This window comes from Drosophila sechellia, chromosome 3R, assembly GCF_004382195.2.
Source record: "Drosophila sechellia strain sech25 chromosome 3R, ASM438219v1, whole genome shotgun sequence".
NCBI lineage: Eukaryota > Metazoa > Arthropoda > Insecta > Diptera > Drosophilidae > Drosophila > Drosophila sechellia.
In genome coordinates this window covers 7,901,017-7,928,313 of record NC_045952.1, presented here as the reverse complement: position 1 = coordinate 7,928,313, position 27,297 = coordinate 7,901,017, and the positions used below count along the sequence as shown (strand labels likewise).

Here is a 27,297-nt window from a genome sequence, read left to right as displayed (position 1 = left end):
TGTGACCCCTTGAAACCCCTTGAAATCGCAGGGAAAAATTAAATTTACTTTGATTAATTATGCCTAAAAAATGAATCTCTATAAGGGTGGCACCGTTAAAGATCTTGGTTATCTTGTTAGCATTAATAGCCAAACTTTGGGTGTAACAGTCGACTTTATCTGCTCCCGACCAATTTTATGGTGGCCAAATGGTTGGTGGAGTGGGTTCTGAAACTTTGGCTGCAAGTTAATGCCTTTTATCAATTGATTTCCATCAAATAAAACACTTTCTTGCTGCGGAAAGTGAAGCAAATAAATTGGATTTCTCTGCGAGTGGTTGGGGTATTCTTCCCGCAGAGTTGCTTAGTTAGTAAGAATATCCGTTCGGGGCATAAATTAGTGGGTCGACTCATTTGCCGTTGTCTGTTTTATGCGGCCGCATGAGGGAGAGCAATCAAATGGAATGTGTTGGAGTACATACCTGAATTTTAGCCACCCTTCTGGCCACGTTCCGCACTGTACTTTCACTCACTTTAGCCTTTAATTTAGTTAGCGGAAGTGCCTCGGGCATTCCAGCTTTTAATTTGGCCTTTGTAGCTGGCAGCTCGGAAATTTCTTTATGCTGCAACTCTTTTATCGCACTCACCTCTTGCCCTTCTGCCTTTGGGGGCGACTTTGGAGTACATCCGCTTAATTAAAACCATAGTTGTCCGTTTTCCCTTCAAGACCCCGTGCAAGAAACTTAAAGACAATCGGACTTAAGGTTGCCGAATAAATAAAACTTCCTTTATTTGTAGCACACATAACGTTTAACTGGAGGAACGTATATTGTTATAGTATATATGCATACATTGGGTTGTTAGGCAAAGGGTTCGTTTATTGCATATTGCATTTAACATGTATTCAGGACACAGATATATCTCGGAATAATCTCCTCGGGCCAAGAGTACAACATTAACACTTTACTAGTTTAGCACTGGGTAATGTTTTTTATTTGCGCTTAGCAACATTTGGTTTCTGCTTAGTGGTAACAACCAGATATCAATATTCATGCGGAAGTTAAAAGGTACAACTCTCAAACGCCAGTGATATCCTAGCTAGACTATATATACACACATCTCACCGCCACTTGGCCATCCTAGGCTACGAATATAAGTCGATGCAGACTTCACCTGCTCTCTATGTACAATATAGAATGGTTGGCTTACGGAGGCTCTTGCTCAAAGCTAGGCCAAATCCGCAGGAGGAGCGGTTGCTTTCTATCCGTACGGCCTCCTTTCATGTCAAAGGATTGCCTCAGTTGTCGGTTAAGCTGCCTGAGTTCTGCACTGTGGAAAATGACGCTTTGAAATTTTAAATTAAATGCTTGCAGAGAAATTTGATTTCGGTAGATATTTTTTTTTAAATTTCTTGGTCATATTTGCATGATGTACATTAAATCTTCTTTAAAATGAATTTTTCCAGGCCAAATAAATTATTACATTTAAATTCTACATTTTTACAGTTTGCATCTAAATTATGAATTATTTTGAACACGAAACTAGTTTCGGGAAAAGCAGTCTTTACCTTCTATTGCTTCCTCAGTGAGCCATCTCAGCTGGCAAATCCTAGACCCTTGCATCGCTATACTCGATGCGAACCACGCGCCTTGGTCGCTGCCCTCCGGGCAAGGGGATCACCCCCGTTCCCGTTCCACGCAGCGCCATTAACTCCCGCGGCTACAACTGCGTTCGCTTCGGTGCGCCACCTCCGCCTCCAACTCCATTGCCACCGCCCACGGAGCAGGAGGCGGATCCATCGGTGGTGGCCTCCACATACGAGTAGCAGGCCGTCTCCATGACCAGCGGATGGCAAATCTCATAGACGGGCACCTTGAGGCTCGTCTTGCGTAACCCGCCCAAGCTGCTTTGCGAGCTCGAGCTGGGCCCAAACGATCGTCACCTGGGGTCGTTGCTCATCTCGGAATGGTGCAGCTCACTCTCGTCTCCGAAACTGTGGGCCGCAGCACTGGGCGTTATGCTGGGCGTTCGGGCCCGAATCCGAATGGCAGACATGTCAGATCCGCGCCGGGAGCTCTTCAGGGAGACGGACTGGCGGGAGCAGAAGCACCTGCAGATAATCCGCTTGAAGGCGAAACGGAAGTCCTTTGAGAACAGGGCGTAGATCATGGGGTTCACGGCGGAGTTGCAGTAGCCAAGCCAAAAGAGCACCGAAAAGAGCAGAGGATCGACGCAGTCCTGGCAGAACGGCCGGATGATGTACATGGTGAAGAAGGGGCACCAGCAGAAGATGAACATGCCCACGATGATGGCCAGTGTTTTGGCCGCCTTGGTCTCCATGCGGAAGCGCTTCACCTGCGCCTTGATGTTGCGCCTGCCCATCTTCTTGTTGGCCGGACGCGAGTGTCCCGATCCTCCAGCCTCGCTGGTATTGCTCTGCCGCCTGGCCAACTCCGTCAGACCCTTGCCCACCTGCAGGTAGCATGAGCTGGCCACGCCGTGCTGCTGCTGCTGTCGGTAGAGCTGCGATTCCGTTGACTCCCGCCCATTGGTGCCGTTGTAGTGGACGGCAAACAGTGCGTTTCCCGATTGCCGCCGCTCGTGACCCACATCCCCGTGGCCGGCAAGCTCGCTGATGTTTTCGCTGGAGGGGTAGGACACCGAGATCTTGATCTTGTCGTGGTGGTGCAGACGCCTGGTGGCATACTTCGACAATCTCTCCGGGGAGGGGGTGCCTAGGGTGGTGGTGGTGCTCTGGGTGCTCCCGTTGCTGTGCATAGAGTCCTGCTGGTTGGATCCTCGTCCTCGATGGATGCGCAATGTGAGGCGTTGCTCCTCGAAGCGCGAACCGATGCCCTTGGAACCTGGTTAAGGAGGAAGAACATATAAGTACAAGCAGTATTACATTTCGGTGGTGTTGTATATTGGCACCCATTCCCCCGCCCATCTCTCCCACTTCTGTTGAATATCGCTCATACGCCCTGGTGCACGCGCTCGGAATTCGTTGCCAACTTCACGGCTTTTGGCCCACTGGAAAAGAGCTCGCCAGCCTGCCTGCACTTTAGCAAATTAAACGCGTAATTATGCAAATGTTGCGCCATAAACGCGACAAGCACTCGACGTTGTCGTAGTCCTCGTTTCGGTGTTTCTCCCCCTCCACTCCCCTCCACCAATCTGTATGTTCTTGGCATGGAGTGTAGTCGCCTTTAAGCCGCTTTCAAAGCGAACTTTATTTCATTAACACAACCATTTGCATAATCCTCGCTTTCTTGCTTTCCCGCTCGCTCATCCGGCGCATATGTTGACTGCCTCCGCCTTGCTTTGCATTTATTACTCATACGCACGTTTAACTGCTGAATACATTTTCATTACTTGGCTCCACTCAACCCGCGACGAGTAATGAATAATCGGCGCAATAATGAAATATTTCAGCCGGGCCATTACTGGCACTGTTGCGTCTCCGTTTGCGGCATTAAAAGCTGGCTTATTGTCAAAGAAACACTCGAGGGCTTTAAGTCTGCTCCAAGTTTATGGACACTCGGATGGGCAGTAGACCATGCGGATTGGAGGCAGTCAACTTGAGTGGGAGTGACCGGCAAAGAAAGTCCCAATCAATTGGATTGCTATTAAGGGGGATTCGAAAATCCAACAATGAAGTAAACAACTTTAGTTGGAATGAGCCGGGATTCTCGGAAGTTTATGTTATGTTTTTTTTTTTTTTAATTTTCTGGTTGATAAGGATAATTATTTGTTTGTTACTTTAATATAAAGTTTGGCAAGAATGTTTAGGAAATCAAGGTGTCAAAAACAAACAAAATTAAACTTCCAACTTTGTCCAGGGCTAAGACGTTCCCGGGTTCAATTTTTCAATGACGTGGAAAACTAAAGTTAGTATAGCTAGTTTATCGTGACCTATATATATCCCTAACAAAAGAAACTAAACAACTGAAAGGGTATAAGATTGTCATGCCACAGAATGTTGACCTTATGTCAACCAATACCTCTGATTTGCCCATTGGTATTTGCCAATTTCTGTCTTCGTGGTCGGCACTTGTTTTTATCTTTTGTGCTTACTTTGATTGGTTTTCGCTTTGTTTTGTTCGATTTTACTTTTATTGAAAACGCAGCCGACTTACCCTGCTGCGATACACACATACATATACATTCAATATATAATATCTGGATTAACTTATGCGAATGAGTGTCCTCAGCGACTAATACATGTACATACACATCGGAACTGAAAACAATGGTCTGCTTAAGTCTAATCTACGTATCTCATAATGCTGTATCTGTATCTCATGTGGTAGGTATGGTACTATATAGTTAAACGTAGCCTTAGGTCTAGGTAAATACATGAAAATTATTGCCATACAGTTACAACGTCGTTCAATGCGAATACTGACAGTTTTGAGAAGTGGGATGCACTGCGTCTGCCTCTGCGTCTGGCGGAGCTTACAAAAGTATCAAAAGAGCAAAATGCATTAGAGGACGCGTCCCTTGCAGAATCCTCCCCGCCGGATTCGTCGTCCCGATCCCGACACGGATGCGGAGCACTCCGCCTCCTGCGGCAGGGAGGAGCTCCTTTGCAGCGGACTCGGCTCATAGCTGCCGATTAGTCAGCTGAAGTCCACGCCCTCACCGTCGTCCGAGCATCCGGATATGGTCTTGTGGAATGTTGCCGGTGCCATCAGGGCACGCGCCGCTATCATCTGGAAATTCTCCGACGCCCGGAAGCCGCTGCGGGTGCAGACGCATCTGCACACTATCCGCTTGAAGGCGATGCGAAACTCATTCGAGAAGAGCGCATAGATCATCGGATTGATGGCCGAGTTGCAATAGCCCAGCCAGAAGAGCACCGAGAAGACCGTCGGCTGGATGCAGTGGTCGCAGAAGGCCCGGATCAGATACATCGTGAAGAAGGGCAGCCAGCACACGATGAAGCCGCCCACAATGATGGCCAGCGTCTTGGCTGCCTTGGTCTCCATTCGGAAGCGCTTCACCTGGAACTTGGCGCTGCGCTTGCCTGCCCGCTTCTTGGCCGACAGCGAGGTGGTCGAGAGTCCGGTCTCTAGGTCTCCGGGACCGGACGCAGCTGCGTCCAAATTAAAGGTGGTCTCGCCAATGTCGAAGAGGCTCGTCTTGAAGGAGGCACGTCGTCCGTTGGCGCTGCTGATTACCGCGTAGTGTGGCGACGCCTGTGGCTGCTGTCCTGCGTCGAGGACATTCTCGGAGGAGGGAAAGGACACCTTGATGGCCACCTTCTCGTGTCGCTGGCGGCAGACGCGCATCGAAGTGGCCCGCTTGGGGGCGCCTCCCTGAAGGTGATCCTCGGTGGAGGCACCCAGTCCCGAGGCCACGGCTCCACCCCCGCCCCCGTTGCTGTTCACGCTGAGAGTCGAGGACATTGAGTGGACCGAGAGAGGTGTGCGCTGGGGGGTGGAGCAAGGTCGTCCTCGGTGGATGCGCAATATGAGCTGGGACTCGTCCACTCGATTGTTGCCCGACTCGCGGGGACTGCCTGGAATTAGTGAGTGGTGCAATTTGGCGGAGTTTGCATCGCGGTGACCTCTCATGGATTAATTTCGGTGGTTTTGGTGGTTTCTTTGGACTGAGTGTGAGTGTGTGACATGGATGTTGGACATTCAGCTTGTATTGTACATGGACATGTGGTTAGATGGACGATCTGTGGCTGCTGTTGGCTGTTGGTTCGAGGTGTTTGAGTTAGATACAATCGTTTAAGTAGATGCAAGATACATTTCTCCTTGAGTAAGGTAAATTAAATTTGTTGACTGACACTTCACGAAGAGCGGTTAACTAACTACAAACTGTTACATTGAGATAGGTTTAATGGTGGTAAAAACTTACGACTAGTTAAGTATAATAAAATGCTGCTCTACTTTTGTAAATACAAACATATTATTCATAGAGAGAAAAGGGACTCATTCCATTATAAAAATCTAGTTCATGAAAACGTACAAATATTGGAGATTTTTAAGTGTTTTTGTTTTGGTTTTTTCAATTTAAATTTATCTAGGACCAGGCATTGAACAGGGGACTTGGGTTTTATGGATATTGATCACATCAGTTGTAAATGCAAAATATTGTCGGTAATTAATTGTTATAAACAAGTCGTTTAATTTATTGTGGTTTATTTGTAGGGTCTATTTTTTCTTTATCGTTTCGAGCTATTCACCCTCTGGGAATGGCTTTATTAGCCTAATTTTATTTATTACTCTATGTGGGATTGGTCGGAAGGGGTGGTTGGTTGGTATCTAAGCACTGAAAATGGAACTGAAATGCTATACCCCATGGATATGAATAAAAAATAGGAGAGGAGGAAACAAACCAATTTCTCAATTGTCAATTTTTCCAAAAACTGCCCTACGTAATTAGGCTAAATGGACCAGCCCATTTGTTATGGGCTATCATTGCCAAGTTGTGAACTGAATAAATATTGGTCCATATGCGGATACACGTGTACCCAGAGTTATCTCAATTTAAAACGAAGCATGCCGCATTTTTATTTGCATAAACCATATTAAACCTATTGAGAACAAATATGGTTCGCCTATGAATAAACGAAGTGGGTGAAAGGAATATGTGTACAAACAAGAAACCCAGCATATGCAGGATTCGGTAAATAAAAAGGGATACACTATTGATTTTGTTTTCCCCTCTTTGTCCCTTCCCTCTACCAAAAAATAAAAGTTAAACAAACAATTTGTATACAAATATACAACGAAATATCCTAATGTATGTAAATATGCCAGGATGTGCAGGCGCAATCCCGGCGAAAGCCTTTATATTTCCAAGGATCCTGTCCGAACCTCGGGATGTTTCGCATCCTGCGGCGCTGCTGATTTAAATAAATGTATAACTTTCGCCCGCCACTAAGGATAATCCCTGCACATAAATGTACATTGAAATGCTGGGTCGCATTCGACCATTTCCATTTCACTGAGAGCCGTAGTTTTCGTGCATTAATTCAGCATTTACAATTCACTCGCAACATTTTTACCGGTCTTTGTGTGGCCTTTAATTGAATGGCATTTAATAATAATATAGCGTCTGAGTGCTGCGGGGTAATTTGCCGATTTTGATTTGTCCGCCGCCAGTTGTTATTATACGCGGACCTGCAAGCTACGAGAACTGTCGCCAGCCTTTGACCTTTGGACGATGTCCTGGCCGGGACAGAAGACAAGTGTGGCTGCAAGTCAAGGCCCAGGACTCGGCTCAAGTTGGGCCTGGCTGCCAGGGGCAGCTCGCACCAAAGTTGCCGGATCCTTTCCGTTTCGTTCTGCTCTTGACACGGGGCCAGGGTCACACTTCTGAAATTTCTAAGGCCTAACAATAACAGTGACCTCCTCAACGTGGTCGGCGCCGTGAACCTCGGCAAGTTTTGAACTTGAAACTTGATTACCTTCAAAAGCCACGAAAAACGAGAAAGGCGCGTGGGCCGGATGGCACACCTACCTCCAAAAATAATAGAGAATAGAGAAACCCGGACAAAAAGCATCAGCACCACCCGCATTGTGTCACGGAGCGATTTCCGACGTTGTGCACGCACAGCCAAGTGGCCCATGTTCATATGGGGCTCAAAATAATGGGAGTGGACGCGCTGATGGGAAGTTCCTTTAAGGAATATTTTAAATTGAAATTTTCGATTGATAGAACATAAATGAAAGGAAAAATAGAATAAAAGTCTTTTAAATTAATATTATATCTATATATTAAATTTTAAATAAATGTCAGACTTGTCTTGATATCATCAAATGGCTTAAAACAATTTAATTATATTTAAAGGATAAGGCATAAACAGCTTAACTGATTAGAACTTAATAAAAGTAAATTTCTTTCGCTAAACAAGTAAAATTGAAATATGTGTTTAAGTTATATTTTCTGGCGGTGTATCCACATAAACTATAACGAGCTGCCCCGCGTGTGGGTGTGTGGGTAAACATCTCTCTTTAGCCGCCTCCGAGTGTGTGTGTGTGTTTGTTTGCGAGGAGACAAAGCATATTTCAAGGCTGCCACACGACGATTCTCGCCAGTGTTGGTGAGAGAACGGGTGGGTGTGAGTGTCTGTGTGGGCTGCTGGCAAATCTGGGCTTTGTGCTCAAAATGGCGCCAACTAACGACACGACAGTGCCAAAACAATAACAACTGCCAAGGCAACGGGAGCAAGAATGTCGACAAGAGCAGTGGTCTTAAGCTGGTGGCACCGAAATGCACTATCCGCTTCCGTTTTTTGAAAAGCGACTGAACTCCAATATGGCGGCAGTCAGCGCCCCAAAGTATGCAATCACTTTTAAAATGCAATTTAGTAGCATACTCGTACATCGCCGAGCTGCAGGATTTGTGGGGCCCATAAATTAGCGGGGAGCACTGATTTGCACTGGCGGCACGAAGGTTGGCTATTGATTTTCCCGCTGAAGTCAGTCGGTCGGTCGGTTGACTTAGTTACGGCAGATTATCAGCGAATGCGTGCTATGGATAGAATGGGACATAATATATCCGAGAAGTGTGCCCAATGAGCTGATCACGCGGAAGAAAGTGCGCTGTGGCCCTGGCCAAGTAATGGGCCACATATTAAAATAAACACCCAGTGCCAGTCTAATGGGCGCTCCCGACTTCAAACAGAATCTGCTCCCGGGGATTATCGCCACCACAGAGTCTTTGGGGACCAGTGAGGCCTGAAACGACAAAAACCTAAGAAAATAGAAAATTGCAAACAGAACATGCTAACAGGGAAGACATATTATATTTTATTTCGTCTTAGCCGATGGGTCGCTTTCATGTCTGCCATTTTCTTGCTGGAATCCCGCTCCTATTTAATCCCAACCTCAATTTTATCTAAGCCGATTTGTTTGATGTGCTCCCTCGGCGTTCATCGATTTCTTGTTTTTGCCCAACTTGGAATATAATGCTAATTATGATGCGTGACTTCTTCTTTGAGCATGTGATTTATATTATGCTGTAATTTAAAAGGAATGGGACATGTGCAGGACGTTGATTTCGGGTCATAAGGATTGATTGGAACTCGTAAGGAGTTATATAATTTTATAATTGGTTAAGCCAATTGGGTACTTCAGGTTCATAGCGGGTTATTCACAATTTAAAGTTGGAGCGCTTGTTAATCATATGTATATATGATATGTTCATATATGTTCACTTAGTTGGGTAAACTAGGCTAATTAATATTTATGAGTTGGGACTTTACGGTACTAAGTTATTATCACATTCATTTGAATATAGTTAGGGGGATTTAAATTACAAGGATTTTAATTTACTCCGTGCTTTACAGAGTTATTTGTTTATTTAAAATGTATTTTCCTCTCTTTGCTTACATAAAAATGAGAACTCTATTTTCAATTGGTTTTAAGGGGTTGACTTTGTAATGCATGGGCTTTCACTAAGTGTATATGCATATGTATACTTATAAATTTACTCATTTCCAGGTTATTTATCATGTTTATTTATGTGCAAAACACAAAAACAAAATGCCGACATATGTATATATAAATGTTTGGATGTGTGCGTGAAGTTATTTATGAATGTAAATTTAGTGGTACTCTTTTTAGCGCCATCGATTTATACATTTCCGCCGTGTAAGTTGTTATATACTCCCCGACAATTTATGCTCTTTGGGTGACGGTTATTCAGGGGGTCGAGGACAAGGTCGAGTGGGTGTTTCTGTGGGGGTGTCTGGAATGCTCAGTGTGTGAATCTGTACACTTTTCGGTAGGATAACCAAAATAAAACGGGACAAACGGGACGTCACACTATTGACTACACGTCGAGAGATTTTAAACTGTTTAGCAATCGATATTAAAGCTTGAATAAAAGGAACTAGCTACGTGATTACGTTACTTATTTGGTAAGTAAACAAATATATATATATATATGTATATATAGAGAGTGATGAGTATCAAAACCAAACTGTTAGCTACGCACACGTTAAACCAAACGGATGGTGACAAGGTTCAAACAAATCGTGTCCAAATGAGCTGGTGGTTGTGGTTGCTGGGTCAGTTAACTACGGATGTGACTTACCTTTGGTGGTCTTGAAGCCCTGGTTGATGGCCCTCGTGGTTCTCACGGCAGCCCGGTAGATGCGCCAGTAGAAGAAGAGCATCACGAACATGGGTATGTAGAAGGAGCCCAGGGCGGAGTACAGGACATAACCCCGATCGTTGGTCAGCTCGCACTTCCACGGACAGCTGCCGGAAATGGTCTGGGGTCTGTTCTGCGGCGGTGCGTTCAGCAGATCGAGGTCCATTTCCGATTCCGTGATGCTCGAACTGGACCCTGTCGTCGTGCTGGTTGCGGTTGTTGAAGTACTGGTCGAGTCAATGGCCGCAATCCGAATCTCCGCGGATCCATCGATGGGGGCGAAATCGGGATCGTAGGGATTGTAGGCGTTGCCGTTGCCGATATGCGGCGGGGATGGCGGCAAGGAGGCCTCGCCCTGGTCCTTAATGCTATCTAACCCTAGTTGACCATCCTCCGAGCTTGACATCGTGGTGGTGTAGTAAAGCGTATGGTTTCCCTTTGGATAGGTCGGCTGTATAACCGCCTAGAATGAAGAGTAGAGTAGATGGATATGGGATCATGAGATGACACTTGATATTCGGAGGACCACATTAAAATTCCACCCTCGTCCTGGCACCCTCTTCACGGCGCCAAGAAGCCAATAAAAATGCAACTTAAAGCGGGTTATATTGCCAGAGATATTCGCCGACGTGTTGCGCATAAATATTACTCGTGGCTAAAGGTGGCGTTAACAAAAAGCCAACAGACCGGCGAAATAAATGCCGCGAGCTGTATGTGAGAGCATGTTGGGCCATCAGAGAATGAGAATCAGGGCATGTTGCCCAACCCAACGCATCCTGACTATCCGCCGTAATAATAATCGATGCAAACAGCCTCGACTCGCTAACCGGGTTTCAGCCAGGCAGCGGGCTGAATGCCAGCCATTCAAACGTGGCCCATTTAACTGCACTCAGCCACTGCAGTTGTGAATCACATCGAATTGAATTGAATTCAGTTGAGTTGAATGGTATGGAATGTCCTTCGAAAGGATACATTTTCGCATGTGCAGCTATGGAGAAGCCATCACATCATCGGCACCTTGATGCAAACTGGATTTATGTGTCTGGCTGGGCAAATACAAGCAGTAGTACAACCAAAAGACAGGACCGTAAACTGGAGCAGGGTCAAAAGACGAGTAGTCGTGAATCCTGCCCGATCTGATTACCCAGTGACTGAGGTGCCCATAAATTGTGCTCCCCGGCTTGTTGGCAATTTTGTTGCGGCATGTGTAACACATCATTATCAGTGTCGTTGCGTAAGAATAATGTCAAATAATGTCCCCAGAAAAGGGGACGAAATTAGAAGCGAGTCCTTTCCTCCGAAAGGACGAAATTCGTGTCTTGTTTTACGGTAATTTTGGCACAAATGAGCCGGATTGCAGTCTTCAGCACCAGCCAGTGTCGCTTCCATTGTCGATGTGGTTGAGAAACCACTGCTGCCAACCCCAAAATGGTATCAATGACAGAATGGCCCTCAGTTTTGGGGCTATAGAAACAACTTTTGGCAGTCGGTCGCCTGCCTGCCTGTCGGCCTGGCTTTTGTTCTTTATGAGGCTGACTTTAGCGTGCTAAAAACAGTTTACCGACTTTCAATTTTGCCGGCCCTTTCGGCTTCAACGTTGGCAGAGACAAACCGCGTTTCACATTTACCCCGTTAATTTATCGCATCGGGTCAATTGTGGGTCAGTTGCTGCCCCCAACTTACCTTTTGATCCTTCCAGCCGACTAGCGGCGGAAAGCAAATAAAAAATGAGAGTACCCAAATGCCGGCGATTAAGGACTTGGCCTTCTTCGTGGACATTATGCTCGGGTAGGTGACGGGTCGCGTGACCGCCACATAGCGGTCCAGTGATATGGCACACAGATTCAGGATCGATGCCGTGCACATCCAGACATCGACAGCCAGCCAAATGCGGCACCAGAGATCGCCGAATATCCAAACCTAAGGGTTGCAAAGTATGAGATATTTAAATAAGAAGGAATGACTAATAATATATAATGTTATATATTGTATAATTCTTGAAGACATTAAAAAAAGGTGGATACTTGATTGAAATTGAACTACTTGGACTTACCTTGAAGACCTCCCAAGTGGCTGAGAAGGGTAGGACGGCCAAACCCACCAGCAGGTCGGCCACAGCCAGGTTGACAATGAAGAAGTTCGTCACACTCCGCAACTTATTCGAACAGAAGACGGCGGCAATCACGAGGCAGTTGCCACCGATGACCAGAACGTTGATGAACTCGAGTACGGCCAGGGAGATCAGATTGGCTGGTTCCGTCCATTTCACAGATTTAATGAGATCCTCGCACTCTGTTTCATTCATGGCGGTACTTTTGAGATGGGTGTGTATCTGAGTTCACCACCTGCAACAGACAGCAGCAGACAACATGGGGAAATTTTAGAAAAAAAAGAGATACACAACAAAACATTTGACTGGCCGCCTAATTGCTGCCACAACCTGACCTCGCGTGCCTAATTAATTTATGAAAAGGCTGGCCTATAAATAGTCCAAAAATGAATGGAGCAGTCGTTAAACGAGGAAACCCAAATGAAATATAAATGTGCGTGGGTTAGACATGACCAGAAGGCATTACTCTATTTTGGGAACAATGTGAACTGAGCCACACCTGCCAATTGCTTGACAATAATTGGAAATTGGAAAAATACAAACAATTAACTTGGGCCTTAGAATAAGAAATTTAAAGAATTTGTATATCTGGTATACAAATTATACACATTTTTGTTAATTAAAGAGGTGCTTTTCTGGTTATCCCTTTAAGTACACTGTGGCAAAAACGTATCATTACAAGGATAGGAAAAATCGCCCCAAGCCATAAATGTAAAAATAGGGCAATTAGAGGCAGAAGTGAACAAAAAGATGGGCAGAATGAGCGGGAGGGCTGAAAAATAAAAGAGGATGTGCCGCAATGCCGGTGGCGTATTTGCTTAATTGTTTTGTAAGACAACATAAGCCCAACCTTTGGGATTTATGCGATGCTGACCTGGGCCAATAATGTAAAATTAAATACTGGCACATATATACTACAGAATGTCAATTATATATATGTATATTCTGAGTCGGCGGATGGAAGCCGTACACACGGCTTCTTGCTTGGTACTTGGTATTCAGCTGCAGTTGCACATTGCAATTTAATTGCCGTAATTAATTACGCTCGTTTGCAATGCGTTCGTGTGCGTGAGTGTGTGTGTGTGTTGGGTGAAATCTATGAATGAATTTGCCGCCGAATTGGCACTGTCAGCACTTTTTCATTATTTGCGGAGGAACTGAATGAAGAGGAGTGCACTCAAATAGCTGATAATGCCCGATAAATTATAAAATCGGCTAAACAAGCAATCAACAGCCATAAAGCGAGCTTATTGCCGCATTCCATATACGCGCATGTTTGGGGTGCCAATCAATAATTGAAATTATTTTTGACTTTAATGGTTCGGACGCCTGCCAGGCACGCACCCAAAACTGCGAGAAGGGATCCCTCGGTCGGTTTTTGGGCCAGCTAATTGCCGGGTATTCACGGCACGCAACAAATCGATTAAAGTACACATTTGCCTCAAGACTAATCCACCTTTTTGGAGCGAGGCACATTGCTACCAATTGTGCGAAGTTTGCCAAGTTCCCAACGGGCCATTTGGACATGTGCTAAACAACACGTGTTTTGGTCAGCTTAGTATTTTGTAAAGCGCTTTAATAATGCATATTCGAGCCCATTTCGAACACCGCAAAAGGCGAGAGCCATGGGAACGTGTTCGCCGCCCAAATGTTCCAATCAAGCGAACTATATCAAACAATATCGATTTGCTAGTAATACCCGGCAAATCATTGATTACGGGCTAAGTTCAAGGTAGTGCCAACCTTTGTTGGCGACGAAGGGTTAATGTAAGTTGGCCCCACATTGGGCAGAAACTTGGGAATATGGGATATTCCGCAGTATTGCCAATCCGGGGCAAGAAGTGCGTGTACGAGGCCCGCATAAATTACTCACATGACAAACAAAATGCAAAGGGCAAAGAGGAGCCTGCCCGGCGAAAATTGTTGCCAGTTGGAAAGTTTAAAAGCATTTTGGCCTGGGGATGTGGCAGGAAGCCCTTCCTGAATGAAACTCGACGGCAGTTGATGGCATTTTCTTGGCGCACAAAATTTGCATGCTGAAATTCGCTTTGTGGCAGCTAATAAGGAGAAATGCCCAAATTGAGTTGCACGCCGAAATTTGCCAACATTAAATTGCCGAGCGCAATAAATAATTGGCATTTAAACCGAGTTGTAAAAGCTTTTCACCCACGCGGCGTATACGCATTCCCTTTTTTGCGAATACCCTTGAGAAGTGAGTTGCTTTGGAAATTGAATAACAAACTGGTAATTTCACCAGATGTCGATGTAATAAATTAAAGTAAAATACAAACTGAATATTAAGACAAGAATAAATAATTTTTGGAAAGAGTATCAAGAGATTCAACTTGCTGATTGCACTCTGCATTTTTTTGTTCCATTACGCATACGCCTAGTTGACGATGACATAAAGAGGAAATTATTAATGAGTACGAGCTCAGGGGTGGCGTTTTGAAGCAAATTAAATTTAATTACCGCAGCATTAAAAGTTAGCAGAGTTCTTTAGACGAAATTAAAATGTCAAAAGGCGTAAACAAAGTTTAAGCACATTTTTCGTGAATCATTCATACTTATATAAATGCTTTTACCCATTCATTTTCTGCAAATGACTCACTTTAAGCACACAATCCTAATTAAGTTTCCAAATGTATTTTAATTTAAAGCATCAGTATATTGAAGCTGTTTGAATATCTTAATTTGATTGGTTTCTTGTAAATTCATTTTGGACGGTAAAAGTAAAGTTATTTGCAAGCTTTCGTCCTGAACTTCTTAGTGACACAAGCTTTCCCATTAAAATTAAAATTGTCGCATAGTAAAATAGTTTTTCTCATACTTTCCTAACTTTAATAATAGCTATCCATTCCTCAGCAATCAAATGGTAATGCATATTCACGGAAACACAAAGGAGACAGTGTTTCTGACAGGTCTTATGCATGCAAATTAAGCATAAAATTCCATTATCGCAATGTAAATATTAAATTACAGTCACAATGACCCGGAAAGAGGTTAATTTGTATAAAAGAACTTTTCTTTCGCAGGACGAGGAGGAAACACCCTGAATTCAATTAGTGTGCCAAAGCTGGAGAGAAAATTAAAAGCCCGAGCAAAGAAAATAAAACCACAGGAGAAATTGCATCAAATCAGATTTGTGAAAAGTTGGCAGTGAAATAAATTGCAAGGTGCCTGGGGAATTGCAACAAGTTGATTAAGTCACAGGGCAATCACAGCACAATTTGATTCGGATTTTGTCCGATTATATTTAAGTTAGTTTATTTGTAAACTCTAAATGATCGGTTATGAAATGGAATACAAATGAATTAAATTTGCATTGAAAACGCGTTATCATCAGCTTCAATCACGTCTCCTTTCGCATTAAATTGATTATTAAATAAGTCCATTAGCCGGATAAGCCATTTGGGCTAACAAACCGCGACATTTGTGGCGAAAAATCAAGTTGGCGCCAATTAGCTGGACGCGTAGTTTCGGCCCCTAAATGAGCTAAATTAGGATTAAAACGCAAAATTCGCAACAATTTGCAGTTGCCACACAACCGGAAACCGGATTCCAAAAACCGGAAACTGGACCATTACACACAGCCGCAAAAGCAGCCACGCCCACGCAGATAAAACAATTTTGCGGCTTGCTGATTTCTGCCAAATGCAATTGCCCGACGACAGCTCCCGCAGAAACTTTTAATTTAATTCTGATAATTGCGCGCGAATGGCTCGCAGAAATTAGAGGGGGCACCCCCAAACGCCACACTCTTTATTGGGCCAAATGGAGGCAGTCAGGCCTGAACTTTAACATTCGAAACTATCACGGGCAAGCTGCCTTTGGCCTGAGGCGTTGAAAATTCCCTGTACGAATACAATTACGTGGTTGAAAATGAAATGCAAATGACAGGCCAAAGCCTCTCGATGTGTTCGCTGGCTTTGTTCGAAGGCCGAGATCTGAGCATGAGCTCAAGTGATATCTGGAGAGGTCCTGTCAGGAAGATGTCCTAGGAGCTCTAGCTGGGGTGCTTGCAAAAGCTGATTTATTGTGGGAATTACTTGAAGTAATTAAAATTTAATTAATGGCCCGCCCGGCTGATAATGTTAAGTAGTTGGGCCATTAGCAGAGCCCCCACTTTTTCACTTTGTCCACCGTTTTGCGAGGCAATGTTCACGTAGCTTTACGAGCATCTGCCGGAGACACATAAAAGTGTCCCACCGACTTGGGGATACATCGCGGCACATACATATATATTCATCCGATTTATTGCCGCTCATTTGGCCAACGGTATGTAACTGCTGCAGCAGCTACACAAACAGACAAACAAGATAATCAATGTCGGACGCACACACATCATCATGTCAAAGTTGATTGCAACATTCATGTGGACATGGGTGTGTGGAAGGGAGGTCCTAGGGGTGTGGGAGTTCCTAGTCGTGTGCATGTGGCAGGCTGGGGACAAATTCACCGTTCGCCCTGCCATCGGCGAAATGTGCAACTGACAGCTGCTGTGCAGCTGCAGCAACAACACAGCTACGGCCACACAACTAGGACGTGCCTACGACTACTGTCAACTGTTCCTTTGCAAGGGACATATGTATACATACGTGCCCCAAACTCCTACTACTCAGACTACTACTACTCCCACTCCTTGATGAGGTGCACGGGGGGTTGGCAGGACGTGCGTGCCACTTTGCCACAACGGCAAGAAGCAACGGAAATAATAACAGGAAATGTTGCCAACTAAATTTTTAACACAGCACAAGTTCTACGAGCAGCTTGACTAATTGTGCGCGACATGCATTCCATTTCTTACAAGTCCTTTGGGTAAATAGAGTCGCTAGCAAATTGTTTGATTGATTGCTGTTTGTGCAAGTTGTCAGAGAAATCAAGATACGAAAAGCGAAACGAGTCCTGACCTTAAAAGGGAGTTCTTAAATTTTCATCAAAGGAAAAAGCTCCCCAAATGCTTAAAGTTTCTAAAAATAAATAGAAGGGACTTCTCCCTGAAATTTAAATTTAATTAAATTTAAAATATTTACTAAGAGTAAAAAAAACGCAGTTTGAATTCTTTGACTGCTCCAGATTTTCTGAGACAAACTGACGAAAAAAGATTTGATTTTTTTAAATTATCTTAAATGATTTTTGAAAAATCCGAGCAAAAAAAATCCCAAAAATCTTTGGGAATTTCCTGCGGAACTGCGGTCTGAATGTGAAAACTTTTTTAATCTAAAAAATCCTATTATTTCGATTGGGAATACAAATTTTTGAGTACTTAAAAGTTATGGACAGCTTCTTCGAGTACAAAAAGTAAACAAACTGAGACTTGGCACCCCATGTAAATCGCCTCGTTCAAGGTTTATTTACTCACCAATATCAGCAGTTCGTTGGGTAGTTGTAACCATGAATTACAGAGCTGTTGCTTTATGGCCATGTTGTTGATGTGGCTGGCGATGTTGAAGCTGCGGTTGTTCCTGGCAACCGGTGGCCACTGCCGCTGATGATGGCCGTGTTTTGGACCAAAAGCGATCCCTTTGCCGATGCCGATGCGGTCGCTTTAGTGGATTCCTGTGCGTCTCGTGGGCCCCGGCACCCGCAGGTTGTCTCCATGCAGAACAACTGCGTTCCGGGGTGACAGTGTCAGTGTCTGTGCCCCTAATAGTCGAATCGTGAAGTGCTTTGTCGCTGCTTACACTATTGTTTACACGACCCGCGGTTTACATGCCAAACAAGTGCGATAGCAACATTTTGATGGTAGTTATTTGCGAGTCCCGCAGGATATTGCACATAAGCTGCAGGAAATAGCTGCAACAAAAGTACACAAAACAGTTGTTATCAGTCACACGGCGTATACGCAATGTCTCGTTCAACAAGTCAACACTTGATGCCAGTTGGCAGTGTGAGCTTAGAAAGTTATCAAGAGCAATTTTCAACTGTCAATTGCTTTATGTGCTCGGAGATTAAAATCGTCAGATGGTTGAAATCGGTAGAAGGACTTTAGATTATGATAAGTCTACATGCCACTTAGGTGGCAATCAATAATTCCAATCGCTTTTCTCGCCTTATAGCAGGGGTAGGGGTTGACAAAAGCTATCGGAATTTACTGATTGCCTGGCAGTAAACTTTTGTAAGCCACTGTGCAGCAGCCGTAAAACTTTACAGGCCCTGCATTCTATTGAAAAGTTATGCGGAAAATAAATAAACAAGTAAGTTGTTCAACAAAAACTGACAAGTAACTTAATTTTGATTGACTTTTTTTTTTTTTTTTTTTTTTTTTTTTTGGAGTAACTAATTCTATTTATTAAGATTTCAAAAGGAATCGTTCAGTAATTCCTCTGAACTTAACCTAATGTGTGATAAATATAAATGAGACCAAGTGGTATCTTAATTATAAAGTACAAAAGAAAATGTAATATGTTATGTTATCCTCCGGGTAAGGAGATCGCTGGGGTGTACCCTCTTCAGTCTTCGGAGAGAGATGGGATCAGCTAGGATAGTTGCTAGTCGGTTCGGGTGGGCCATAAGCCTGTCGGCATAACGGCTGCTGTGGAAATTAATCTGATCCCCAAGAAGGGTAACTTTCAGATCTCTTTCGATGACTATGTTCGTCACGTACCAGGGGAGCCCAGATGCGTGTTAATCCTTAAAGCCTTTTCCGCTGCCTCGCCCCGTCATTAATTCCGGCAGTTCGGTGGAATTTCTTCCACTTTTGCACTTTTCCCCGGAATATATTCAGTTTCTCCCATTTCACACGCTGTCAACTTGACAGGGGAATTTCCAGATGCTCTTTTCCTTGGTCCCGAAAATTAAATGTCAAACTGCGTTGCGGCAACTGTGAAAAGATGAGAAATTGCATTTTCACAGGTAATTTGCATTTGCTGCCCATCTTTCGCTTTTCCGTGCCGAATTTCCCCTTCCACGCAAACACAAAAGACACGAAACCGGAGCGGAAAAATAACAAAAACAAGAATAAAATCGATAGGTAATCAATGTTTAATAACTTGAGCGTGTTCCTTGACCATGGTGACTGAACCAAACCGAACCAAACCAAACCAAACCAATGCGAACCAAACCGAATCCGAATTGAATTGAAAGGAACAGCTGACAGCATTGTAAACATTGAATAAGTCATGGGTCACTCCTAGCGCCTTTGCGCATATTTAATGGGCATATTTTAACGAGACCACGTTCCCGAAATACTCCCAATCATGCCGGTCAAGCAGTTATATCTGGATATAGTGGCGAATGCGTCATTTAAATTTTCGACGCGTTTGTTTCTTTCGGCCCGCGAAGGTCAAATCATTGTCAGGGCTAGGACTTCGCCAGAAGTCCGCTAATAACCATAACTTGTTCTTAATGACATTCAGCATTCGGCGCTTCTTTGAGGCCTGGCCAATTTAAGCTGGCCACACCCAGGACATATTAATAAATATATATTCATATTGGCCTTACGGCCGACGGACACGACACCATCGATTCCTTTTAAAACCTCTCTCTTTTTGCCATCACATTAAATGGCGAAAATGAATGCAAATTTAAATGTGCTGATCTCATTTATGGCCGCTTATGCTAGTGTTCGCTAAATTGAATTAACCCACCGGGTTTTGGCTGGAAATGTGCACCACACTCGCAAATGGTTATGTGCCATGTCATGTGCAGGATCTTTTGTATCCTTAACCGGAAAACGAGTGACTTCCAACGAAACTGTGCGTTGCATACACAATTCAGTGGCCTGGTAAACTAATTAGTCGACTGACGAAAACGTCGGAAAAAATGGCTTACCAGCAAATAGACATGAAAGAGTTAATTTGGTGCTTATAGAGCGAAGTGAATTTGTGTGCGGAGCATAAATAAAGGGGATTCCCGGAAGTAAAGGTGGAAAACACCAGCCAAACCAAGGCGTAGCACCCTGAATAAATCACGTAAAGACTTATTAAAGACGAATTTAATATGTCCAGACCTTTGAATTAGCCAGTAATAATGTTTATGATTGTCCAGCTCGATAACTATGCCCTAGATGGTAGCCAGGAAAAGGTAAATATAATACAAAGAAAAAACCACCATTTACATACCTCATCTAGTTGAGTTGACCAAGTTTGTTGTGTTGCCAAGTGCGACAAGGCAAAATCACTCGAGTGCAAAGAGATTGAGATTCAGGGCCACTTAAGTGTCATTATATTTGCCTTCGCCTCGCGTTTCCTTTTTGTCAAAAGTCATTTGTTTGTTTGTTTTCCTCACTTTGGCTATTTATTGTACTGCTGCTAAGGTGAAAGTGGGCAATACAACAGCCGAAGCCTGGAATGCGATTTCCTTTATGCCAACGACATGTTTACTTTATGCTAAGTTTGTTCTTGTTAAATAGGATTATTCCAAACAGCGGGAGTATTTATTTATACATTTATTATTGGCAGCCGAAGTCAAGAATAACATAAGCGCAGTAAAGACATTTTCAGGTATAATAAAAAAGATTGGGTTATTTTGAAAAATAGCACTGAAGAAAGCGCTTTCATCGCAAGAAGTGTTTTCAAAGTGAACGAGTAAGAATTAGAAAATAATATAAAGCACTTACAATCCAATTTTAGTTCCTTCTGGGTTATTGTTTCGCAAAAAGATTTAAAAGATTTCAGTAGCACATTTGTGTTTGAGTAGTTAATGGCGTTCCTGCTCATTGCCGTCCTAAATGTACACAAACCCACCCACACCCATGCAGCTCGTCTAACAAAAGGTTTTATGTGCCATGCACAACGAAATATAAAAATTTACACTAAGCCAAACCCAGCTTTTCCCGCTTTCCATGTGCAGACCCAATCCTCATCCATATACCCATCTACTACATTCTACAATCCCAGTCCCATTCCCCAACTAGCATGTCAGCCGTTGTCTTGTCTTGCCTTTACATACAAAATTGACTGTGAAAACGCTTTGGGCACTTTTGTTCTCTGTTTGCACACACTCTCGCTGGAATCGTCCTAGTCCGCCACCAGGACCTTCCTCACACATATGTACATATGTGTGTGCATCCAACTTTCCTTTTAAGCCTGGTATGGCATGTCGGTCTACGTCGGCTTCTGGCTGTCTATGTCGCATTATTTTCGTCGGTCGGTTCTGCACATTTGTATTTTAGTTTCGCGCAGCTTTGCTTTTTTATGAGCAAAATAATTTGTGTTTCTGTTTTATGCTGTCATAAAAGAACGGCCCTGTTGCAGTAAAAAAGGGCTGTGTGTGTATGGGTCTAAGGCCCGAATCTATCCACATTTCGCCACGCATGATCAATTAACTAATGAATGCCAGTGAGCTGAATGCATGAACAGCTGCAGGAGTTCATTGAGTGGTGGCATGAGCGCTCGACTTTTGTCAACACGCACGTAATGGCACACACAAAAGCACACAAAATGCTGATCCAAAGGCAAGCTGCAAATTAGATTAATTACACAGCCACCACACACACCTAGGAAATCAATTCGGTTTTCAATAGCATTCAGTTCGATTCAACTTGGCGGGGTCAGAGCTCAGAGCTGCGGAATCGAGCGGTGTACAATCGCATGAGAAACTCATCTCATCTGCCATTTGACATCGAACAGATATATATTGCTGGCTGCCAAACTATGAGTTGTTGCCGAATCGGACTGCCAATCAACATGACAAAACAATTGAAATCAAATCTATAAATTGCTTTGCCAGCACAGAACGCAAAATATAAATATGAGTTTTATTTTGCATTCGATTGCGATGCAATCGCAAATGCGACTTTATCTACGATATTGCTCGAGAATTGCTGGGCGTTGGAATCCCAAACATGGCTCGTGTCTGGCACTTTGCATGATTCTCGGATGGAATTGGTCCCATTCCGAGTCGTGGAGGTGTGCAATTAATTCAAAAGTGTCTGGCGAAGAAATTTGCAGTCATTAATTAGCTTTTTAAAATAAACCTATAGACTCTAGCTTCTCAGTTCATTTGGCACGTTTCGCTCGAAATGGAGAAGCAAAAAAAAAAAAAAAATGGCAAGTAGAAGAGCCCAAGGACCTGGAGTAAAGCTCATTTCCGTTTTATATTTAAACACTCGAGGGCTAAAATGTTTGCTCTACTATTTCCACGCAGTGCGAAATCATCATAAAAGGGAGGGAATGAAAAAATAAATAGCCCTGGCCCCAGAGAGTGCCCTCTTCGGTCGATGGACCATGGAACTCGGAGGTGGGAAACGCTTAGCAAGTGGATTTTTAAATTAGTTTGTCGACTCGACGACGACGACGACGAGGCATCCTACTTCTGCAGATAAAAGCCAAGTCGGTGACTTCAGGCTGCCCAAGTTGGATGGAAGGTCCTTTTTTCGTAAATGGACTTGGCCCGCTTTCGGCGTCGACTCCTTCTTGCTTATTTAAATGAATTAGGTGATTTTTCAAGAGCTAAGCTCGCCACGAGCAGTGAACTCATTTCCGGCCAGTGGCTATTGGCTTCATTTGGCCCCCACTTTGTGGCTGCATTGCAATGAGCTGTTAATTTGCAGGCCACTGCGTGTCAATCAAAACTTTTACTAGATCTGACCCTGGGAATTCTGATTGCTACCCACCTAAGCAACGCCAAAAATACAATAATCGTCTTAGGAAAAGCCAAATAAAATGTAAAAAAAAGCGTCTCAAGAGAGAGGCAGCGAAAAAGTGCTCCCTGAGTGTTAAGTACATTAAACAGATACGTACTTTCCATGTAAAAGACTCAATTTTTCGGCAGAATCGGGGCCTACACGCCGTATACGCAATATCGTGCGTTTGCCGCAGTTTTCTTGTCGCCCGTCTGTTCCTACATGGGCCCCATTACGCATACGACGCGTGAGCCAAGCTGCAAGTAGCGAGGTGAATAATTCGCAATAAAGCGGCAAAGTGGCACGAAGAAGCACACGCTTGAAAAAGTGCGAGTCGGCAATTGAAAGTGAAAGGGTACCTCCTGCACATTTCGCCTCGTTTTATTGCCGGGTTATTGTTATTTAATGCCAAGTTTAATGCCAACACACACACACACAGAAAGTGGAAGCAAACACAATCTCATGCCCGCCCCATTAATATATTTCAACTGGTTTGGTTTGTTTTATATTATTTCGTTTTGCTTTACTACCAAGTACGTGTGGGCTTCCCCTGCATTTCGGGCCGAGTGGCAAGTCATTTGCTTCGCTGGTTGCACAATTCTATGTTGACGCTCTTTTGTGTTCGACTGGGCCAAAGAATCTCAGGTTTCGGTGGCTTATGCACGTAGCTTGCCATTGTTGTGCCCGCTGGACAAGGAAGCAATTTGAATGCCTTTACAGAGCGCTGCACAAAGCACAGAATTATGTTTACGTCCAGCTCGGCTGCCACTTCACATTTCCCAGTTCCCACTTCGCACTGCTTCCTGCTTCCAGCTCCCTGTGCCTGGCCAGGCGTGAAGATTTCCATAGCTGGACACACGAACACTGTTTTGGAAGTGCTTTCAATACCATGGTCAAAATGGGAATGTCCTACGGTTTTTAGAGTAGCATTATTTGAAACAAATTATATTATTTTTATGAGGAATTCCATTGTAAAATAATGTGTTCGTTTTACTTAATTAATAATTCATTTTAGGCATAACAAATACTGCTTTTATGAAACGCACTTTTCTATTTATTTGCAACATGGAATATGAATTTATTGGAAGTGTACTGTGATAGTTAAATGTAAAGCTTTAAGTTGATGGAACAAGATGGTGAGCTAATGCGTTTTATCTGCTCAAAAAGGACGTAGCTGTATAAAGTAATGAGAGACTATGAAATGCACACAACAATAAAAATGTTGTATTTTAAAGTATCTTTATTTCAGAACGCTTATACTTAGGCATACTATAAACTAAAGCTGGCTAATTAATGCCTCCGAGTCGTGACTTTAGCCGCATATAGGGATGTCTGAGTGGCATTAAATAAAAGTCGGGCTGACTGGAATTTCACACTTAAAGTTGAAATAAATGGGGATCCATTTGAAAACCTAATTTATTACTACATTTTCCAGCCGTTCGGCTGGCAACCCGTCCTTCCGTCGGCCAGTCTGTCCGTGTTATTGGCCCGGGCGGTCCATTGTGGCCCTGTCAAAACAACTTCCATTGTTTGCCCCCATTTCACCTGTCAACTGGCCTTTGTGTCTGCTAAGCTGCACACTTGGTGGCGGAAAACTCGGAAGATGGACGAAGGAACTCTTGCCGAGTGCTGTATGGGTCGCACTTTGGTTTCCATTGTCAGCAAGCCAGCCAATTTAGTTAATTAGGCTACCGAAAGTGAATAAACAAAATCTGTAACCAAAAGCGGTCAACAGCCACGTGCTAAGCCCTTTGCAAAAAAAAGAAAATAAAAACAAAATAAAATAAAACCGCAAAAATGCACAAAACACTTGACGAATTTTTTCCGTTTTGCTTCGTAATTTGTATGCCGCGCGCCTTTTTCCCCCCAAACTAATTGCGTCGTCGCCTTTGGAGATGTTGATATGGGTTTGTAATTAACTGAGACTATGGATTTATGGCCAGTACTGTTTGGCACTAATACCCATTCTCATTGCCCAAACATTGCTTCGGGGTTTCTGCTGGTACCGATTCATTATTTGGGTGCAAATATCTCGAATACAACTTGTAGATCCCCTGACCAGCAAACAAAATGTACATATGCAAGCATAAGAAATGCATTAATATAATGAGTTGCACTGTTCCAATAAATCAATGTTAACGTCTTAACGCTTTTAATCTATTAATGGAGTTTTTGTATCCACTAGAAAATAATATTTTATAAAAAAAATAAAAGCAACTGGTATAGTTAAAAGTCTATCACTTAATATATTTTTAAACAGGGTAATGATAGTTTTATTACCAAATGGTTTTAAAATATCATTTTTGTATTGCCTCTAGTAGTTGAAATAAGTGTTTTTCTGAGATATCTGAATTAAATATGCAAACTTAAAATATCTACAATTAGTTTAACTTCGAAAAGTGTCATAAACTCGAGCAGACTCACCTGCATAAATCATCGCGATGTCGATGGCGTTTGTGATCTGAGTTTTCTGGGCGAGATTAGCGAGAGGCCGTCACCGAATCGCTTGGAAAATCGGTCAAGTTTTTGTTTGTTGCTGGTTTTCCGATGCACTTGCTGGCGTTAACCGGCTCACCAGATAGCTATATATTTTCAAAAGCTATAGCTATATCGACTTGTTGCCGCGGGTCTCGTGTGCTCTCGGTTTCTTTGGCCAATTAATTGGTTGTCATGCGTTGAATAATTGCACGCATTTTGCCTAAAATCTCCATACTCAGCATTCGGTTTTCGATATTCACTACTCAGTTTTCAGTGCTAAGTTTTGAGTGCTTAGTTTTCAGTGCTGGTGGTTTGTTGATCTTTTCGATTGGGCGTGACTAGGCCGGGTTTTGTGAAATTAATAGTTTGTTTGCGCTAGAATTTGATTGAAATATGTTTTATTTGTTAATTGCATTGGTTGGCAACGGCAACATTGCAATGGCAATTTATGGCAAGCCAATTATTTGCTGTCATTGCTCAAGCAGAGCGGACACAAAGGCGAAGGAAATGCAGTTCTGATCTGCTGACTGACATCATCTATAAACAGAAATATTTATTTTTGCATATGTGCAAATGTCACAGCGGGACAATTATGAAAATTGCACTTTGTCAATGCTATGTTTGTTTCGGCGACAGCAAGGAAAATTGTTTGCTAATGAGCGAAATTACGAAACGAACGAACGAAAGCGGGCGATTTGATTAGGCGAAACTAGCACGGCGCTGAAGAAAACCCCATTAAATCACATAAGACACATTCACACTCGTCTCACACTCGCGAATTCATTATGAATGCACTCACTCGCTCGTCGCGCTTATTGCGAATTTTAATATTTCGGTTTTTTTGGCCAGAAGGCACGTACATAGCTGCCTCGAGCTTTAGTTTTGGTTATCAATCATTTGCAATTATAACTTCAATTGTATGGCTAACATCCTTTTGCTTCGATCGAGGACTCAACAGGAACTGAATTCGCAAAATGGTGCTAAACAGCTGTTGTTCGCGATCACGAGCACTCGCACTCGGCGCTTCGACAACTCACACACACACGCGCAAATGCATACACCCACACAGCGCTCCCTTACACTTACACCCACGCAACACTGTTAGCTACCGTTATGTGCCGTCGGCAAGAACCGTTAGTTCTGGCCAGTTTTCTCCGCTCGTGCGAATTGGCACGACCGACGCGGCAGAATTTTCAACACGAACTGAATTTTCAGCGTGAACTGTTCGTTCGAAATTGTTCGTTCCGGAACGAATGGAAAGATGGAAACGTTGGAAGCTGGAACAGTAAAACTTGAAACAGCGGGACGAGAAACAGCGCTCGGTAGAAAAGCAGAATTTTTTGAACAGCGCGCAACAGTCGCTTGAAAATAAAATCGCATGCGATATTTGCTGTACGAGCCAAGACGTCTGATTAATTATAATCCCTTGATTCCCCTAATCTGCATTCGCCTGCAGCCAGTTTGAAATTCCCTTTGATTTGCGACGCTTTCTGGCTTGTTAACCTTTCGTCCAGACAAACAGCCATGGCAAATAAAAGAAGCCACGCATAATAAATTGGTAAATTCGGAGCAGTCAAAAGGATGGCTGGACTGCTAGAAAAAAAGGACACACACTTGCTCCTTTTTTTGATGGGCATCCGCTCAGCCTTATTCTGATTGTACCATCCGCTGATATTTCTAGCAATTTCATTTTACGACAAAGTTGGTCGACTTCAATTTGCCCAATTTTCCGTTAGAGCTGCGAGGCGTTGATTGCGTTCTTGTATTTTTTTTTACGATTTTTCGCCAAGTATTTGGCTTACAATTCCGCCATGGCCAATACTCTATTCAAAACTCATTACGAAGCTCCATTGAAATCTGGAAAGCTGAGTAAGTGACGGGCACTTGCCATGCAAGAGTTGTTGCGGCCATTATTCACTTGATTTCTGCCCGTTTAATCGACTCACATCCCAACTTTCATCTCACTGATCTTTTGGCCCCGTTTGGTCTAGCCCAGTAATAATGATAAATGAAAAGAGAACGCCTCGGGTCCAACCCCTCAACTCCTG

General features: G+C 43.5%; 1 protein-coding gene across 2 annotated transcripts; it reads right to left on the bottom strand.

Annotated features, from left to right (window-relative positions):
* Positions 1–737: 737 nt before the first annotated feature.
* Positions 738–26,444, bottom strand: LOC6619229 (octopamine receptor Oamb). Of its 2 annotated transcripts, none has more exons than XM_032721532.1 (7): positions 26,359–26,444; positions 25,196–25,624; positions 17,567–18,000; positions 12,148–12,439; positions 11,778–12,014; positions 10,035–10,557; positions 738–2,842 (listed from the first exon to the last, which is right to left on the bottom strand). In XM_032721532.1, the coding sequence occupies exons 4-7, from the start codon at positions 12,397–12,399 to the stop codon at positions 1,917–1,919; spliced, it is 1,938 nt and encodes a 645-aa protein (XP_032577423.1). In that variant the 5' UTR covers positions 12,400–12,439; positions 17,567–18,000; positions 25,196–25,624; positions 26,359–26,444; the 3' UTR covers positions 738–1,916. The 2 variants fall into 2 exon arrangements, with proteins under 2 accessions (XP_032577423.1, XP_002043448.1); XM_002043412.2 differs by lacking the exon at positions 738–2,842 and adding an exon at positions 4,073–5,499.
* Between the last annotated feature and the right edge of the window lie 853 nt (positions 26,445–27,297).